Source organism: Canis lupus, chromosome 20 (genome assembly GCF_003254725.2).
Source record: "Canis lupus dingo isolate Sandy chromosome 20, ASM325472v2, whole genome shotgun sequence".
In the NCBI taxonomy this organism is placed as follows: domain Eukaryota; kingdom Metazoa; phylum Chordata; class Mammalia; order Carnivora; family Canidae; genus Canis; species Canis lupus.
Genome location: NC_064262.1, coordinates 32,631,381 through 32,650,049, shown reverse-complemented (window position 1 = coordinate 32,650,049; position 18,669 = coordinate 32,631,381). Strand labels below are relative to the sequence as shown.

Sequence of the window (18,669 nt, the reverse complement as noted above, 5' to 3'; positions counted from 1 at the left end):
CAGGAAACAGTTCTTGGTGGCAGGATTGGGAATGCTGTGTGTCCCTCTGAAACCAAAAAGCCTGTGACCCCAGCAGAACCAGCTACTTTCCAGAAGGGATGGTACGGCTGAGCTTCCTGGGTCACAGTTCAGCCCTTAGGTCCATGATTATTTATCTTTGTCACTATGCCTAGTGTGGCCAAAGGGTGAACTGGGAGAAAATGTGAGGCACATCGAGGGACTTTCCAGCCTGGCCTGCAGAGCCCTGTGTGGCGTGGGGTTTTGGGGTGGGAGGAGGAAAGGACAAGCTGCCTTATGTTCACACTGCCCTTGACAAGGAAATCCAGCTCAGATTTCATGTCCATCAACCAGCACAGTGTTATACTTGTTCTTAAAAAAAAAAAATGTTCAAATAGTTCTCTGTTTTTTAATTTAATATTTTGAGTGAACAACATACCCACATAGTGTAAAAAATGATATGGGGAAAGGTTTCCTTCCTGTCTATATCACCCACCTGACCTCTCCTTGAACTTGACTGCTGTTAATTTTTTATGTTGGATTTCAGAATATTTTTAAGACCCTACAAACAAAGGGGAAATACAGAGTCTTAAGCCCTTTCCCATTTGTACATTAATAGTAGCATACTCTACACATCATTCTGAGGTTGTCCTTTGCAGTCTAATGGTGTATCCAGGTGGGCTTTGCATGTCCAAATGATAGAGCATGTTTGTGGTGTCCCGCTGTTTGGATGAACTGTGATATATTCCCCCATTTCCCTGATTGGAGGACATTTAGGCTCTCCCCTACCTTTTGCTGCAGTGAACAGCCTTTATATACATCATCTCACACTCATGAAGGTATAGCTGTGAGATTTAGTTCCCAGGGCAGGAATTGTAGGCCACAGGTAGAGACATCTGTCATTCCAATAGGTCTTGCCAAATTGCCTTTCAGTGGGGCACCCCCAGTTCATACAACCACCATCAGGAAAGACAAGCACCCGCTTTTCCACCAGTTTTGGATCTTTGCAAGACTGACATTTCAAAAAAAAAAAAAAACAAACCAAAACTGTATCTTACTGTGGCTTTGTTTGTATTTCTCTTATGAATGAGATTATGCAACTTTCTATATGTTTAAGTACTATTTGATTTCTGTGAACTGAGCGCTTGTTTCCTTGGCCAGGTTTTTCTATTGGGTTATTACCCTTTGTTCATATCAGTTTCTGAGAGCAAATTAACTATTGGAGAGATTAGCTCTTTGTGATAAAAGTTGCAAATATTTCTCCCAGTTCAGTATTTGCTGTAGTTTATGCACTTCTGCGTGTATAATATTTGTTTAAAGTGAAAATACATTATCTGCTTTTATCTAAATATTGTAAAGATGCAGATACAGAGAAAGTAAAAAATGTCTTTCTCCTCTTTCCCTTTTACTTCCACTCCTTGGGTGTGTGTCTTTCCAGATGTTTCTCTCTGTGCCTGAAAAACATGCATATAATTTTGTTCTGTTTTTTCTTCAAAGAAATGAGATAATGCAATTAATGTTATATAGCAGCTTGTCTTTTTCTGTGGCACATTATGAATAATCTCTGAAGTTAATACAGATCTCCCTCATTGCGTTTTTTTTTTTTTTTTTTTTTTTTTTGAGAGAGAGAGAGAGAGAGAGAGCGCACAAGTAAGGGAGGAGGGGCAGAGGGAGAGGGAGAGAAAATCTCAAACAGGCTCCATGCTCAGTGTGGCGCTGGACGCAGGGTTTTGATCTCACCACTCTGGGATCATGACCTGAGCTGAAATCAAAAGTCGGACACTTAACTGAGCCACCCAGGTGCCCCCCCCCATCATTGTTTTTGTTTTTTTGGTTTTTTGGTTTTTTGGGTTTTTTTAAGATTTTACCTATTTATTCATGAGAGACACACAGAGGCAGAGACACAGGCAGAGGGAGGAGCAGGCCCCAGGCAGGGAGCCCAGTGTGGGACTTGATCTCAGATCCTGGGATCAGCCCTGAGCCAAAGGCAGACGCTCAACTGCAGAGCCACTCAGGCATCCCTCCATCATTGTTTTTAATGACCTGCGAGTAGACCATTGTTTACTTAACTGGCTCCCTATTGTTGGACACTGGAGTCTTTTTCTAATTTGGATCTGCATGCTATGGAAATAGAAGACCTTGCACAGGGCTGAGAGCAGGGTGGGGAGAAAGGACCACTGTGGGATAGATTACGAGGGGCCTCATAGAGCCTTACATTTTGAAAGGCACAGCAAATGGCCTTCACAAAAGACCTTTCCAGTTGTGTTCCCTCCAGTAGTGGGTCATGTCTCCACATGGTCAGATGTTTCCTCCTTATTGGTCAAGTGGAGCAGCACTGTCCTACCTGAGCCCCCTTCTATTCTGGAGCAACCCTTGGGATTGTTTTTCTTGTGCAGTACGAGTAGACCCCTTGGATATCGCAGCATGGTGAGCTCTACAGGAGTCTCCTTCTGATTTCTGCCCCTGCATAGGAGACACCACGCCTACCTGCTGTTAGGTGACTATTAAGACACTGGTTGTTCAAGGGATGCATTCCCCCGTCAGTGAGTCCCCCTCGATTTTGTGTTCTTTGCCAACACAGAAAGCCCACTCCAGTTCTACGTGAACTACCCGAACAGTGGGAGCGTTTCTGCATATGGTCCAGGCCTGGTATATGGAGTGGCCAACAAAACTGCCACCTTCACCATCGTCACTGAGGATGCAGGAGAAGGTACCGTGTGTTTTATGTGATTTTATGCTTCTGGCCTTAAGTTTGGAGAGTTAAGTAGATACAGTTCCAGAGCAGCTTTTAAAAATAAGACAGCTGAATGATAGCATTTGTCTTTTCTTTTCTCATAAATCTCTTAGGTAGAGCTGCTCTGTCTTTACCCAAAACAGAATTTTTGAAGTCCTTTGTATTCTGATGAAAATCAGATCAATGCTATGAAATATTTTATGAGACTTGCTTGAAATTCAAACATGTTTTTAGTAGATGATGCTTTTTCTTTTCTTTTTTTGCATATGTACGTATATCTAGAGGACTACATAAGCTACTGCCCATTCCAGATAAAGCTCTATACCTATGCCCATAGTTGTCCTGGAGACTTCTATATTTGTGATTCTTTTTTTTTTTAAGATTTTATTTTTAAGTAATCACACCTAATGCAGGCTCAAACTCACAACCCCAAGATCGATAGTTGCATGCTCCACTGACTAAACCAGCCAGGCACCCCTAAATTTGTGGTTCTTATGGGACTTTCATGATGGCAGTCAGTGCCCCACCAGCAGGGACAGTCTTTATGTGACCCTCCCATATGTGTGATTGATGTGCCATCCCTTTCATGTCCCATGTATCCCGAAGAATAGAGAAAAGTTCAGGGTCACTCCTAGTGAAGAATTCAGATGGTGGAAAGTCTTTCCACTGGGCAGGTTTACCATGTAAATTGCTTTGTTCTGACATGCTCCTTGCCTGAGCTTATGTGGCATGTAATAGTCTATTGTTCCTGGCATTGGGACCGCCCTAGATGAGGTGTTATCCCTGTTGAAACAAGAAAACACTCTCTCACTAAAGGCTCTCCCTTTTCCCTCCCGTCCCCAGGTGGCCTAGACTTGGCTATTGAGGGACCCTCAAAGGCCGAAATCAGCTGCATCGACAACAAAGATGGAACATGCACAGTGACCTATCTCCCCACCCTGCCAGGCGACTACAGCATTCTGGTCAAGTACAATGACAAGCACATCCCCGGCAGCCCCTTCACAGCCAAGATCACAGGTAGGGTTACCTGGCTTGTGGGGGGTGCTTCCTAGGGGAAGGTATGGCTCCCCCAACAGCCCCTCTCCCCATCAGACCAGTGGCAGCAGGCTCTGCATCTAAGTGTAGGTTTCATGCAGACTCCTTGGGGGAGTCTGTGGGGTGCAAAGTCAACTTTGGGCTGGCCTAATTCTTCCCTTAGCTGGTAATCCAAGGAAAAGGAAGCAACAACCATTCAGAGGGTACCTTTTTGTGTGCCAATCTGACTCCAGCAGCCAATAGTAGGCCCTCAGGTAGCGGCATTCAGATACCTTTTACAGGAGTACATGAACTCAAAGATGCCCTTCAGCATCACTACTAGATAGATTTCCTTGCTATTTATGGTTGGAAAACCTGACGGTGGGAGAGGTAGTGGCTTGGCCAAGTTCATGGGTAGGTATTCTGGGACTCCTATCCAGGTTATCTGATTCAAAGCCCACACTCCTAATGTCTCTGGTGCTTGCTGTGTTCATATTACACTGTCAATAGATTATATGGGAATTTGAAAGGCAAGGTTTTTGTCCTGGACTGTGAAGCAGTCAGCAGTCCCATGTGGAGCAGGAGGTGTATGCGCTTGAGGAACACCCCAGGTGATGGCAGGCAGGTGACAGGTGCCTCCCGCTGGCAAAGTCTCCTTTGAAAAGTGATCCGAGAGAAGACCCCAGTCTCCTGCCAGTTCCCAGTCTTCCCTTTAACCAGACAGAAATAGCCAGCACTCATTGTTAGTTAGTCCTGCTCATTGTCCCAGATGGGTTTTTTTTCTCTTAACTTTGAGTCATTCATCCTTATGTGCTCCTCTGTGACTGGCATGTGGTGTGAGGGCTCCTGGGAGCTGAGGAGACCACATGTAATAGGAGCTGCCCGGGGGGGATGTTTCCCAGACGATAGCAGACGGTGCTCTCAGGTCAAGCTAGGCTCTGCCGCCGACTTCCTGCTCGACATCAGCGAGACGGACCTGAGCACCCTGACAGCCAGCATCAAGGCACCATCCGGCCGCGACGAACCCTGTCTCCTCAAGAGGCTGCCCAACAACCACATCGGTGAGCCTGGGCTGCCTTCCTAGCCGGAGCTGGGTGGGAGATGGGCCTTCCTCCTGTCCTGAGGACCTGTAGCACCTCAGAGAGCCCGAGTTTCTCCATTGCAGTGTTGGCCCCCCAGCTTGGACACTCTGGGCTGCTGGAAAGTTTCCGTCCTTGGGTGTGTGTCTCCCTCCTGTTTCCTCTCCTTCATCCTGTCCCCCCTCCCCCCACCCCTCCTTACAAACCCCAATCTGTGCTCTGATGCAGGCATCTCCTTCATCCCCCGGGAGGTGGGTGAACACCTGGTCAGCATCAAGAAGAATGGCAACCACGTGGCCAACAGCCCCGTGTCCATCATGGTGGTCCAGTCTGAGATTGGCGATGCACGCAGAGCCAAAGTCTATGGCCGTGGCCTCTCAGAGGGCAGGACTTTCGAGATGTCTGAGTTCATCGTGGACACCAGGGATGCAGGTCTGTGGGGGAAGGCTCACAGGAATGGTCTTCTTGTTGCTTGGGCTGCTTTGTCTTTTCATCCTACCACCTCCCGTTACTTTCTGAGCATCCTTCAAGCTGTAGGTCCTTGAACCTGCATTAGCATTTAGACCCCATGACCCTTAGTGAAGTAGGTATTATCTGCATTTCAAGATGAAGAAACTGAGGCTTACAGGAGTAAACAGCCTATCTGCTCCTGGCATTTGAATCCAGAGCCAAAACAAATCACAGATCTCTCTGTCATCATGTATGGTACACCACCGTCTGCAGCTTTCCAGGATCTCCTGGGCCTATCCCAAGCATAGGAGGTTGGGCCAGCTGGCCAAGGTCATGTCAGCTGAGTGGTGCTTTTGTGGAAATATGGAATCTCTCCCTGTTTCCTCTTTAAAATGGTTTGAATTGGATTGGGCCTCTTCAAGCTATGCCACATTGTTAGTATCTTCATCTTCTGCCTTCTTGAGTCATGGCCACAGTGGTGGCTTCCAGACAAAGTCTCAGTCCCAGGGCAGAAGGCTAGAAAATTTCTCATCTTGGTGGGCCGATGCTCCCTGTTGATTCTTTAGGTCATTAAACTTTAGAATTTTCTATCTTAATGATTCACTGGCTGGACATCTGAGGCATTTGGGGATAGTTTAAAAGTTCAAGTTCTCAGACCTGTAGCTGGTGATTAATACATGCCGTTCTTGGAGGCGTATGGCCAAGGTGTCTTCCTCAGTGGGTTCTGTAGGAGATAGGTGCTCCATGGGATGTTGATAGATATCTTTGAGAAAAGAATTCTGTGATCAAAGCCATACTTACCAGATTTTTTCACTACGGGATTTCTCAGAGCCTTTTAAACTGTTTCTCTGCCTGGGCCTCTTTAATAGGGGGCTGCCTATCGCTTCTGTCTTTGTGCCATCTGGAAATAGCAGTTTGAATTTCCAGAGCCAAACATCCTTTCTGCATGCATTGAGTTCCCCCTCTCCAGTGAGTTGCGGTCCCATCAGCCCCGGGCTACCATGTTGCAGGTTATGGTGGCATATCCTTGGCAGTGGAAGGCCCCAGCAAAGTGGACATCCAGACAGAGGACTTGGAAGATGGTACCTGCAAGGTCTCCTACTTCCCCACTGTGCCTGGGGTTTACATTGTCTCCACCAAGTTCGCTGATGAGCATGTACCTGGTGCGTCTGATCCCCTCCGCCCTCCCCATTTGATGCTTGGGTTTTCTATAAATGCTGTGCCCCTCAGCCTCTGGGCTGCTCATGAGGGCCTTCTCGGTTCTTGCAGGGAGCCCGTTTACTGTGAAGATCAGCGGGGAGGGAAGAGTCAAGGAGAGCATCACCCGCACCAGCCGGGCCCCATCTGTGGCCACTGTCGGGAGCATCTGTGACCTGAACCTGAAAATCCCAGGTGAGCCTGAGGAGCTTAGGGGTCAGGGCAGTGAGCACCACTGGAAACCAGGTCTGGGCATGACCTAGAACATACTAAGTGCTCTATGGGTAACTATTTTAAAGTAAGTAAGTAATTAATTATTTATTTATATTTTTAGTACTCTTCTCACACAGCCCCATCCCAGAAAAACTACCTGCTACTTTTTTCCTCTTCCAAATGAAAATGGCTTTATTTTGTCACAAGGTGGGGAAGATAAGCTTTTAGATTTGAATTTACTATCTGTCAAATAGAGTCGTGTCAGTGAGAGAATGGCCCTGCTGATGCCTATTTGGAGGTATTTCAGAGATGTCAGCCCGATGGCATTGTTCCTTTTTTTTTATTTTTAAGATTTTATTTATTTATTTGAGAGAGCAACAGAGATAGAGATAGCGAGAGAGAGCACAGGCAGGAGAAGACAGAGCAGCAGGTTCCCCACTGAGCAGGGAGCCCAACCCTGGGATCATGACCTAAGCCAAAATCAAGTCAGATACCTACCTGACTGAGCCCCCCAGGTGCCCCTCCACATCATATCTTTAATGACTACCTGAGATTCTGGTCCATGTCCTGATGCACCGTGCTTCATCGCATAGTCTCCATCCACGTAAGCTCACTTCCATCCCTGGGCTCTGGCAGCCGGTGCTCTGTAACATTCACCGCCGTGTCTGCAGGCTGGCTTCATGTCAGATGGATGCTGCAGGCTGGGATGGCAGGGCTGACGTGGTTCAAATGCTCCCCCACCTTGGCAGACCACCCTCGTGATAAAGGATCAGTGCCCATTTCTCCATTTCCCCACCAGCACTGGGCACTAGGTTTCGTTCTCACTTTGACCAATATGATGGAAAAATACGGTGTCCCGTTTTCGGTTTTGTTTCTCAGGTCACTGGTGACAGACTTTTTTCCTTTGCTTTACATTCCTCCTTTTGCGAATTATCTGTTTGTTTCCTGAGGAACTAGCGGGTCAGTTATTCTTCCTCCGAAGTCTCTCTAGCTCTTGGCTCCTCTTTGTTCTGATCAGATCCTTGGTGCCAGCTCACTCTGGGTGAGACTCACTTTTCCCCTCGTTACCTAAATGAGCCTCTGTCGTCAGTTAGAGTGGAGGACAGGCTCATCAGCTTCCGGATGTTCCTTTGGACCCAGGCCGTGTGGGGCGACCCTCTCCTCAACTCCCCTTCCTTTCTCTGTCCTCAGGGCTCAAAGTCACGGCTGCTCAGCCCAGGTCGTGTAGGGCTGGCGAGTGCAGCTTCATGTGGCTCTAGGTGATGGCATTACTTGGTCACCCAGCATGCAGTGTGCCTGTCTCCACCACGTCAGTGTGGGCATGGTCACTGGCATGGCATGAGCACCTCAGGTGCAGCAGACGTGATCTGCTTCCCGCTGTCGGTGACCTGAGGCATCACTCTTCTGAAAGCATGGCCTCTGGTATTTGACTTGCTCAAAGCTTTGCTCACGCATGGTTTCCCTTTGCAGTTGTGACCAACATGTGTTCACTTTTTTCTCTAAATGCATTTTGTCTTGTTGCCTAAAAGAAATGCCAGGGCTTGTCGAAAGTACAGGGTGACGTTTCTTAAATTCTCTGCCCTTACCTACCTATGGAAAAGAGCTCCTATAAGCATGATAGATGGGCACATGTCACCTTTGGCTTAGAAACATCTGGGCTATTGTAGTTTTTATTTACCTGCTGTCACTCTCAGTGACAGGCTCTGGTTTGAAACTGCTGTGTGGAATTAGCTCCAGCCAGGAAGATGGTAAAAGTACTCGGTGGGGCAGAAAGTGTCACTGTCCCTAGAATGTTCTCTCCACTGGGTGGCTGGAGGGGCCCTGCTGTATCTACGGTGGCCACAGCCACCCAGTGTTTGGGGGAGACAGGAAGGTCTCCCCTGAATGGGAGGAAGCCTGAGCACCCCATACCCGCTGGGCTGCACCTGCCTTACCCTCTGCTGCTTGTCCTGCATGGCCTTCTCTGCCTTGGTCCCTCACCCTAACCCTGCTCTCTTTCCCCCCAAACTCTCCCCCCCCCCCTTTCAGAAATCGACAGCAGTGACATGTCGGCCCATGTCACCAGCCCTTCTGGCCGCGTGACCGAGGCAGAGATCGTGTCCATGGGGAAGAACTCTCACTGTGTCCGGTTTGTGCCCCAGGAGATGGGTGTTCACACGGTCAGCGTCAAGTACCGTGGCCAGCATGTCACCGGCAGCCCCTTCCAGTTCACTGTGGGGCCTCTGGGTGAGGGGGGTGCCCACAAGGTCCGCGCAGGAGGCCCCGGCCTGGAGAGAGGAGAAGCAGGGGTCCCAGGTGAGTGTTCAGGCAGGCGTTTTACTTGAGAAGAACACGAGGAGCCTGGTGGTGTGAGCACCCGGTGTTCTTCACCCTGTTCCAGAAACAGACTCTCTGGGTGGATGGTTCTGATGGTGGTATTAAGGGGCATCCTTTTCTTTTCTTTTCTTTTCTTTTTTCTTTTCTTTTCTTTTCTTTTCTTTTCTTTTCTTTTCTTTTCTTTTCTTTTCTTTCTTTTCTTTTTCTTTTCTTTTCTTTTCTTTCTTTTCTTTTCTTTTTTCTTTTCTTTTCTTTTCTTTCTTTTCTTTCTTTCTTTTCTTTCTTTCTATTTAAATTTAATTTAATGTTTTTTATAAATTTATTTTTTATTGGTGTTCAATTTGCCAACATATAGAATAACACCCAGTGCTCAGCCCATCAAGTGCCCCCCTCAGTGCCCATCACCCAGTCACCCCCACCTCCCACCCACCTCCCTTTCCACCACCCCTAGTTCGTTTCCCAGAGTTAGGAGTCTCTCATGTTCTGTCTCCCTTTCTGATATTTCCCACTCATTTTTTCTCCTTTCAAGGGGCATTCTTTAAAACAAGGCTTCTGTGGCTCCACATGTTTGGGAGTTGCTCACTTACCCAAAGCTAAACAAGTTTCTCACTGAGGGGCCCCTTGAAGCCTATAATGACTCTGTGAGCATCTAAGAGGGGAGCAGACTAATAAAGCTCCTCAGAGCATCCTGCAATGCTAACATTCGGTGGAACACACTAGAATTCTACAAAACCAATTGTAGGGTGGTTGCTGGTGGGGACAAAACAAAGCATTCTCATCTTTTTCTGCCTTGGTTGGATATATTCAGAGATGCCCGGTTTTGCATGAATTTCATGTTCTCATGGCTGATGCTTCCAAAACACTGATGATGCCTTCCCCTGGGCCTCTGCTTGGAGTTAAAGAGAGAAAAGGGAGCAACCATAACCCAGCATTGTGGGTGTGAGCAAGAAGAGAGCCTGTCCCAGGCTCAGTCACAAACCAGGTGTTTCTTTGCTTCAGCCGAATTCAGCATCTGGACCCGGGAGGCAGGCGCTGGCGGCTTGTCCATTGCTGTCGAGGGCCCCAGTAAGGCCGAGATTACGTTCGATGACCATAAAAATGGATCATGTGGAGTGTCTTACATTGCCCAGGAGCCTGGTATGTAACCACAGGCCAACTGAGGACATGTTCCTTGTTGGGGGTGCTTAGGTTATAAGGAACAGAACCCTGGCAAGCTAGCTAGCTCTTGTAGAAAAGGAGTTTATCTGTAGGGGTGCATGGGAGTGCCTCCTAGAACTGCCACGGTAGGAAATCCAGTCAGGCCTCCAGGGGGCAGGAAGTCCTATTCTTTGGTCCTTCTCTCTTGGCCTCTCTGCTTCATGCTTTCATTCAGCCATGGTGTTCTTGCCACTAACCAGCCTTTCTGCCCATCCTTGGCCACTGGTTGTTGTGGCTGCTCTAGAAGAGTGGCCTCAGCATCTGTGCTCGCTCAAGCAGCAGCTCCTGACCTTCTGTGAGCCATGGACCCTTTTTGTCAGGATAATGTTTTGAAACATATATAATGCATTGGAGTATAAAGGAAATCAGTTATAATTAAATGTAGTTATCAAAATCTTCAGGGGAATGTGTAGCATAGTAACATATACACGTCTCCCTTAACATAAGAAGTCATAGCATTTGGTGATGGTCTGTTAACTACCTGTATTTCAAAATAGTGGCGAGTGTAAATCATGTGTCAAGGCATATCTAAAACTGTAAAGTGACATGAAAATATCTGTGATCTTTGTTGGTGACAAAGTTACAAGGACTTCTAATGTGTACTTCTAGTGTTTCTTGTTGGCATTTCTAAAGAAAGGAAATGCTAAATTTCAACCTGAGGTTAGTGAAAGTGAGGATGTAATATTTTTTTCCAATTCAGCTTTCCTGGGTCTCCCGAATTCTGTACACAGGCCCTTGGGGAGGCCCTGTGGACCCAGATTAAGAATCTTGGCCTTTGGGCAGCCCGGGTGGCTCATCGGTTTAGCACTGCCTTCAGTCCAGGACATGATCCTGGAGACCCAGAATCGAGTCCCACATCGGGCTCTCTGCATGGAGCCTGCTTCTCCCTCTACCTGTGTCTCTGTCTCTGTCTCTCTCTCTCTCTCTCTCTCTCTCTGTCTCTTGTGAATAAATAAATAAAATCTTAAAAAAAAAAAAAAGAATCTTGGCCCTTGCCCAACTAAGGGAATCATATTGGCTCAACCTAGACTAAGTGACCTACCCTCAACCAACTGGCCTTTGCCACTGGGGAGGCAGGGTCTCTTGGAAGGCATTTCAGTCCTAGGAAAGAAGCAAGAGGCCGCTCTGGAACCACCTTCCCAGAATATCTGAAATGATGGGACTTTCCTGCCTCCACAGGTAACTACGAGGTGTCTATCAAGTTCAACGATGAGCACATCCCCGAAAGTCCTTACCTGGTACCCGTCATCGCGCCCTCTGACGACGCCCGCCGCCTCACTGTTATGAGCCTTCAGGTGAGACGCAAGGAAACATCCATCTCCTTGGCCACAGGCCAACCAGTGAGACCCTGGACTCTTGAGGCCGCTTCAATCCTCCCTGCAGTGCCAAGGGCCCTATCCCAGTGTGACCACAGATGCTGCTAACTGTAGAGGAGCTTTCCCATGGCAGAGTCAAACACCACCCCCCCACACACACACCCCCGCCCCACGTTTAGGACAGGAGACACTTGAGGCAAGTGAAAACAGAGCCACAGTCAACAAAACACCTTAACGTTTGAGAACAAGGTTGTCTTTTAAATATTTATTCAAAAGGAACAAAGGAGGCCTGTTAATAATTGGTTAAGGGATAAGGAGGGCTTTCAAACAGAATGAACACAAGACCAACAGTCTGGTTACATTTTGCCTGCTATTGCAGGGTTTCTTTTCCTCAAGCTCCTTGACGATTAATTTTGTGATGAGGACTTATTTAATAAGTGTGCAAGGCATTATGTAAGAACTTTATCAGTATTGCCTCATTAAATCCTTGCAAGAGGCTAGTGGGTAGGTTTCTCCTGACTTCATTTTAAAGATGGAAAAGCTGAGATACAGAGAGGTTATGGCTACCAGAAACCAGCTAATATGAGGCAGAGTGAGGGTCTCTATGGCCCCAGAACCCATGGTCTTAACTGTGGCCTCCTTAATCCCCACCCTGGCACTGTGGCAAGTGGTCACATCCCAACCTGTTGGGATGCCAGGAAATGCCACTTTTCTCCTAGCATAAATCAACTTTTGAGTTCAAGGTTACATTAGAGCTTACAGCCGAACTAAGAACCACTAGGGATACCTTTGGATCTCTGCTCAGGACACTGAAAAGTAATTAGGTGTCTGAATCCTTTGCAGCCTAACACCAGAATCCCCAAATCTGATTTCTGATTAATGGAATTTCTCAGTAGCCTTCAGCTGCCCCCCAGTTCTTGAAAATACTGGATATAAACCCAATCCTGTATCTCAGGTTGGTCATCTCCTTGGCTCTAATTCCATGCCCTTGGTTTACACTGGAGATTCTAACCTTGCCTAAGGAGAATTGGTATTGCTGGAATAGTTGGTTGTTCCAGACATTAGGGAACCCAGACAGAACCCAAAGCAGAATCACAGTCAGCAGATTGAAGAGGCCTCATCTGGAGAGTACCAAGGGTGCTAACTGGTCGCTGTGGTGTTGATGTTTTTCTTGTGTTTCATTTAAAGGCTTCTTAACAGAAGTTCCTTTTGTGGCCAACTTAACTAAAACCTATGGAGGGAGATAAACCAGCATTTGTTGAGGGCAAAGAGCTGCCCTCATGCATCTCAAAGATTTCTTTCAGATCTTCTGAGGTGTTTATCTCCCTCTTGAGGATTTAGCGGCAAGCGGATTCAGGTAATGTAAATGGTTTTGTCCCCCAAAAACCTGGTTTGGGGAAATCCTCTCCAGAAGACTTTTCTGTAGAGTCCTCTCATTGCAGTTGGGTTGTAAATATTTGAATAAGCATGCGGCAGGCTGTGTATCTGTCACACTTTTGTAACCCGCTGCCACAGTTGGAGGGACGAGTGTCAGCTTCGTCCTGTTTTTCCCCCGGATCACTTGGTGCTGAGTGATATGTAAATTATTTATCGGAGATTTGCTGGAGGCCTGCACGCCAACATCTGGTGCTGATTAGGAAAAGAGAGGCGTGTATTGTTTTGTCTTGCTTTTAAGACTTTTTAGAAAATTGAAGTCGGCTGGTATTTGGTGGAGGAGGGGATGGTGGGATGGGGGGGGGCCATCTGGTAATCAGAGGTTCCTTAATTTTGTGCATAGTCCTCACCTCCCAGTCTGTAACCTCTAGTGCAGCACAGTGTAATAGGATGTTCTACAACAAGGGAAATGTCTCACATCTCCTCTGTGTGATATGATAGCCCCTGGCCACATGTGGCTATTGAGCACTTGAAATGTTGCTAGTGTAACTGAGGAACCAAAGCTTTAACTTTAATTGATTTAAATATAAAAAAATATATAGTCTCCTATGGCTAGTTACTACCAAATTAGGCAGTGCAGCTTTAGTGCCTTGCTAGGACTAGCAGCCTCGGCATCGCCTGGCAACTTATTAGAATCCTAGAATCCCAGGCTCCTCGCCCCCTGCCGTCAGACCCACTGGATCAGAATCTGCATTTTAACGAGACCCCCCACGTCCTTCAATCGCACATTGAGGTACCATTTGAGGAATGGTCGTCCAATCAAGTTTACCGCAAAACTGCTAACTTGTAAAATTTTGTGGCTCAGGACTGGCCAATTTTAAAATATCTTAAGCATCTAAACCTCTAATCCCCTTCTCCTGGAAGAGGCTGTAGTTTCCAGGGCAGAGCATGGAGGGTGAAACTGATCCAGTGAAGAGTGAAAGCTAATCTTCCTCCTGTTGTGTTCTTTTTGGGGGGAGGGGATGCAGATAACTTCTAAATGTGTGTTAATATTTAATGATAAGCTGGCCTTTGCGAGTCTTTCTGTGTATGGACCAGGCCCTGTGCTCAGTGCTTAGAATGCATCACTCATTTCATCCTCACACAGCAGCTGTCTGGTATAGATTCCATTATTGTGCCCATTTTACAGATGAGGAGACTGGGACTTGAAGGTTGAAACTTATTTGCATAGCTAGGAAATGATAGTCACCCCAAGTCCTGCTGACCCTTAACCATGTATGGTCCTTTATGAGTTTATTAATTGTCTCCATTCCTAGTCTCAAGATAAAAAATAGCAATGATAGAAAACTTTGTTCATGTTGGTGAGTACATGGTTTTGTCGGTCGCCAGGCTCTTCTTAAAAGGGGGCCCTTCCTTTTTTTGGCTGGGAAAACAATGGGTTTCCTGGCTGTCCAGGTCTTGTTTGGGACATGGAAAGTATAGTTCCGTTGACCAGGATGTCTGTAAGTCTCCAAATCCAGTAACCATCTCTTCCAGCCGGAACCAAGTGCTAGACTACGCCGATGTGTGTCTCCACCACCATATATACAAAGCTAGAAGTGTGAAACAAGGCACCTGCTCTTCTGTTGTCAGATGTTATATGGATAAACATTCTGGGCCTTTTTTGCATGAGAACTGTCCCCTGGAGTCCTGGGGTCAGGTCAGTGTGTGCCACTGAGCAGTAACACCATGGGCCGTAACCTGTCCTAATGTATTAAATTCCCAGGAATCGGGATTAAAAGTTAACCAGCCAGCCTCCTTTGCTATAAGGTTGAATGGGGCAAAAGGCAAGATTGATGCAAAGGTGCACAGCCCCTCTGGAGCCGTGGAGGAGTGCCACGTGTCTGAGCTGGAGCCAGGTAAGCCAGAGGCCGGTGTGCAGGCCCCAGCATCTGCACCTCCCCAAGGAGCGTTTCTGCAAACGTGCACCTCCGTGGAGGGCTAGTCAGCCTCATCAAGGCCAGTGAGCCTTCAGATTCCCTTCTGCTGTTGTTGCCAGGCACTGTTTACAAATTAGGGTATAAACATCTGCTGGGGACAAGGAGACACTTTGGGATATAGCCTTCTTTTTTTTTTTTCTTTTTCTTTTTTTTTTTTTTAAAGTAAATACTGCTTTATTTTCAGATTCCATTCATATTACATTCATTGTGATTTTTTTCTCATAGTTTAACAAAATCTTACAGATTTTTAGTATGTTGTTGACCTTATGGCATGAGTAAGTACTCTTTGACTTCACTTTACTCTGAGGGAAAAGTTAATTGATGATCATTCATAAATTTCAAAGAATCTGGGTCTCCAGGATGCTTAGTAGCCTAAGATTTTCCTGCCTGCTCCCTTGACATAAGGAATCCTCTGACATCTATCAACTTTAAGGAGCCATTTGGCCAGTGAACCTTAAGTGTGAGACACTTGGGAGGACACGATGCCTGCCCTCAGAGAAGCTCAGAGTGGGGTGGGGACCTGGTCAAAAGCCTGCAGTCCCCTGGGGAGGACCCCAGATGGTCACCAAGACCCCAGGGGAACAGAGAACCAAACGATAAAGGAACAGGAGAAAAAAATAGTTTCTGCCTTGATGAGGCCTGGACATTGAACGTGGGCCCCGATGCATGAGGAAGGGTCCTGTGATCACTGCCCTTATCGGGCATTTACTACGTGTCCTGTGATGTGTTCAGTGAAGGTGGACATCTGGAGAGGTACAACAGGCAGTCTGCATCCCAGGTGGGAGGGCTTCAAGGAGGAAGAGATAGTTGGGTGGTACATGACGGATGGCTATGGTTGGCGTCTGTTTCAGTGCACAGATTATCTTGGCACATGCCATGACCCACACACACTGTGAAAAACCTGGCTGTTGCCCTGGGGGGCTGTCACTAGCTTAGAGCTTTATTCAGAACCATTTCTTTTCCCTTCAAGTTGCCAAATAGGGAAACTGTGAGAAGTGAGCTTTTCACAAAGGAAATATTCTCCCGAGGCAGATATCACAGAAGATGAAACCTAGAATTTGAGATTTGGATGCATTTCCCAAAGGGTTGACAAAGGACACACAAATAGGCTCGTCTGGTTTTGAAATCCAACATATTGGGTGCCAGGCATCCAGTAGAGCTGTTGTCTTATTAATGATTTAAAATTCACCATCTCAGGCCGGCCTTCCATCCTTTGTCCTCACCTCACTTGGTGGTGTCCACGTACTCAGCTTTACCCTGTATTTTACTCACTCTCCTAGACAAGTACGCCGTTCGCTTCATCCCCCATGAGAACGGCATCCACACGATCGACGTCAAGTTCAACGGGAGCCACGTGGTTGGAAGCCCCTTCAAAGTGCGCGTCGGGGAGCCAGGACAAGCGGGGAACCCTGCCCTGGTGTCCGCCTATGGTGCCGGGCTTGAGGGGGGCACCACAGGTAACACTCTACCTCTGCCTCTCATCTTTAACTGAGGCGGCTCCAGGGGCAGAGCCAGCTGGAGCTCTTCAGGCTTCAGAAGCTCTTTCCACACTCCCCCAGGGAAGCTGTAATGATGTATACTCTCGAGCTCTTGATCTCCAGAGTTGTTTTGGGACATGTGGTTTGACCCGCGAGCAAGGGCTTGATGACCGTGTTATCACACCTCATTACTGTGTGCTGTGTGTCGCCTGTCTTCCTTGGCCAAGTGCCTTGACACTGATTGTGAGGAAATACAGCGCCCTGTCTTTGCTTTTGAGGGTTTCTTTGCCTGCAGAGGATTCAGTGCGTGTAACGGGCCTCCAGGGGAGTTTCCTTAGTTCCTTCAGCGGTCCCCAGGCTCACAGAAACAGCCTTCAGTCGGCAGTAGGACCCATCACGGCCTGCCTCCTCCTTATAGTTTCTGGTCCTCAGGGAAGAGGAAAAAGGACTGTGGCAAAGAATTCTAGAGCTTTTTGGACTTGTTACAATGTCTTTAGTCTTTGCCATGGATGGGACACATGGGATTGTGAAAGAGGTGGCAGGGATGGATATAAATGAAACTGGCTCCATCTCTTTGCTTCTCCCTCCCTCCATCTAGACCCAGAAGGAAACACCACTGATGGTTCAGGGGAGGACCTTCCAACTGCCTGTGTCTGCATCCTTATGCTTGGTTGCTTAGCTAGTTGCTTTGTTAAAAAGATTGATGTACAGTTTTGCTTTTATTTTACAGAAATAATCTTGGTGCACGTATTGTCGTACAACATTTTTCACTTAACATCTTAAAGAACTTTCTGTGATGGCTGTAGTTAGTATTTGTACCGTGATCCAAAGGTGGGCATCGGGTGGGTCACTGGTACGGAGTGCCAGCTTGTCCACTCATACTTCTCTGCAGGGCATGTCCATAGCCACGGACTCACTGGGATACGGTTTGCACTGGGTGTTACGTTGGGCCTTTGGAAGGCAGCCCGGTCCCGGCTTGAGTCCCTTGCATGTGCACATTCTGCTCTAGTCTCCCCCTGATCCAGTGCGTTGGACAGAGCAGACCCGCCTCGCCACGGGCAAGGAGATGAGTGGTTGCGATTACATGGCATCCAGCCCTAGGGAGCCAGTGTCCTAAGTGGCCAAGGGGCCCTGCCCAGGTGCAGGGGTAGCGGACAGGCTGGCGTGCCACCCCAAGCTCTGGTCAAAGCAGTGGCCTTGGCAGAACCACCCACAGGGGTGGCCTGAGTGCTTCTAGACTCCCAAGGCCCATCCAGTCTTGCTCCACGCTGAACTGTGGGCCTGCAGCTTGCCCTTAGAAGAGGCATGGTAACACTTCACCCTATGCCATTCCATTTTATAGGTGAAGAAAGTGAGGCTCAGAAAGGCTGAGTCCCTCCCTAAGCTTACTGGGCTGGGAGGGGGCAAACCAGGAATCAGCCCAGGTCCGTGACCTCAAAGCCTGTGCCCTTAACCCTGGAGGTTTGCTGCCTTTCTAAGTGGCTGACTCACCCAGAAGTAGTAACTGCACCCCTGGCCCACTTTGTGGGGTGTCCTAAACCAGGACCCCTGTTCTCCCAGCTGCCTGGAATGGTTCCCAGGCAGTAGTACAGGCATGTGGTCCCTGGCAAGCTACCCACCATTAAAGACCATGCGGGGGCCTCCTGGCATTTGGAACCACACACACCTTGGTCCAGGTCCCACAGCAGCCACTGAGGTCTCCTGCAGCTGCCAGCAGCCACCTTACCCTCCTGCTGGGTCACACCTGCTGCCTTCGGGGCCTCTCGTGCTTCCACTTGGCTGTTTGCATGCCTTCTCGGGAGCTTGGGTTTCAAGCTGTGCTTTGCAAGAACTGGATGTCACAGAGAGAAGGAGCCAGTCTTACAGGGCGACTCACAGGCAGGAGGGAGAGGTACAGAGCATGCCTGTTTCAAACCCTGTGTAAATATTGCTCTTGTCAAGGGGAAGGCGTCTTGTTTTTCTAGCCCTCCTGCTCCCAAGTCTTTTCCCAAATATCCATCCCAAGATTACACAGCTGCAGTGTGCATGGAATGAAAAGGTATCTGTGCTTGGCTGCTGGAGGGCCTGGCACCCTGACCTCCAGAATAAAGAAAACTTCCCTGTGTTTTTATGGGTGGGCTTGTTGTATCTCTTGGCTTGAGCTTTAAATAGTCCATTTTGCAGGTTTTGGAGCAGGGGAATGTGGAGAATTTGGGGTGGAACTGTCTGCTGCAGAGGAGTTCAGAGGTCAGGCATTAGACCAGGGAGTTCTAGACGCTCTGGATTGGAAGAGCAGCCTTCCTGATAAAATGCTCCAGGAACCCCAGTGTGCACAGGGTGGAAGAG

The 18,669-nt window shown here is 47.9% G+C and overlaps 1 protein-coding gene across 8 annotated transcripts in view; it reads left to right on the top strand.

Moving 5' to 3' along the window:
• FLNB (filamin B) overlaps positions 1-18,669 on the top strand; it is a 138,535-nt gene that overhangs the window by 113,778 nt on the left and 6,088 nt on the right. For 6 of the 8 annotated variants that reach the window (XM_035702623.2, XM_025456319.3, XM_035702622.2 and 3 more), the window contains 11 exons: positions 2,579-2,707; positions 3,575-3,748; positions 4,648-4,806; positions 5,053-5,256; positions 6,285-6,437; positions 6,544-6,666; positions 8,713-8,979; positions 10,000-10,137; positions 11,377-11,492; positions 14,653-14,785; positions 16,147-16,323. In XM_035702623.2, the coding sequence (XP_035558516.1) occupies positions 2,579-2,707; positions 3,575-3,748; positions 4,648-4,806; positions 5,053-5,256; positions 6,285-6,437; positions 6,544-6,666; positions 8,713-8,979; positions 10,000-10,137; positions 11,377-11,492; positions 14,653-14,785; positions 16,147-16,323 (1,773 nt within the window). Of the gene's footprint in view, positions 1-2,578; positions 2,708-3,574; positions 3,749-4,647; positions 4,807-5,052; positions 5,257-6,284; positions 6,438-6,543; positions 6,667-7,875; positions 7,959-8,712; positions 8,980-9,999; positions 10,138-11,376; positions 11,493-14,652; positions 14,786-16,146; positions 16,324-18,669 lie in introns of those variants that run through there. The other 2 variants (XM_025456321.3, XM_049098309.1) reach the window with 2 other exon arrangements.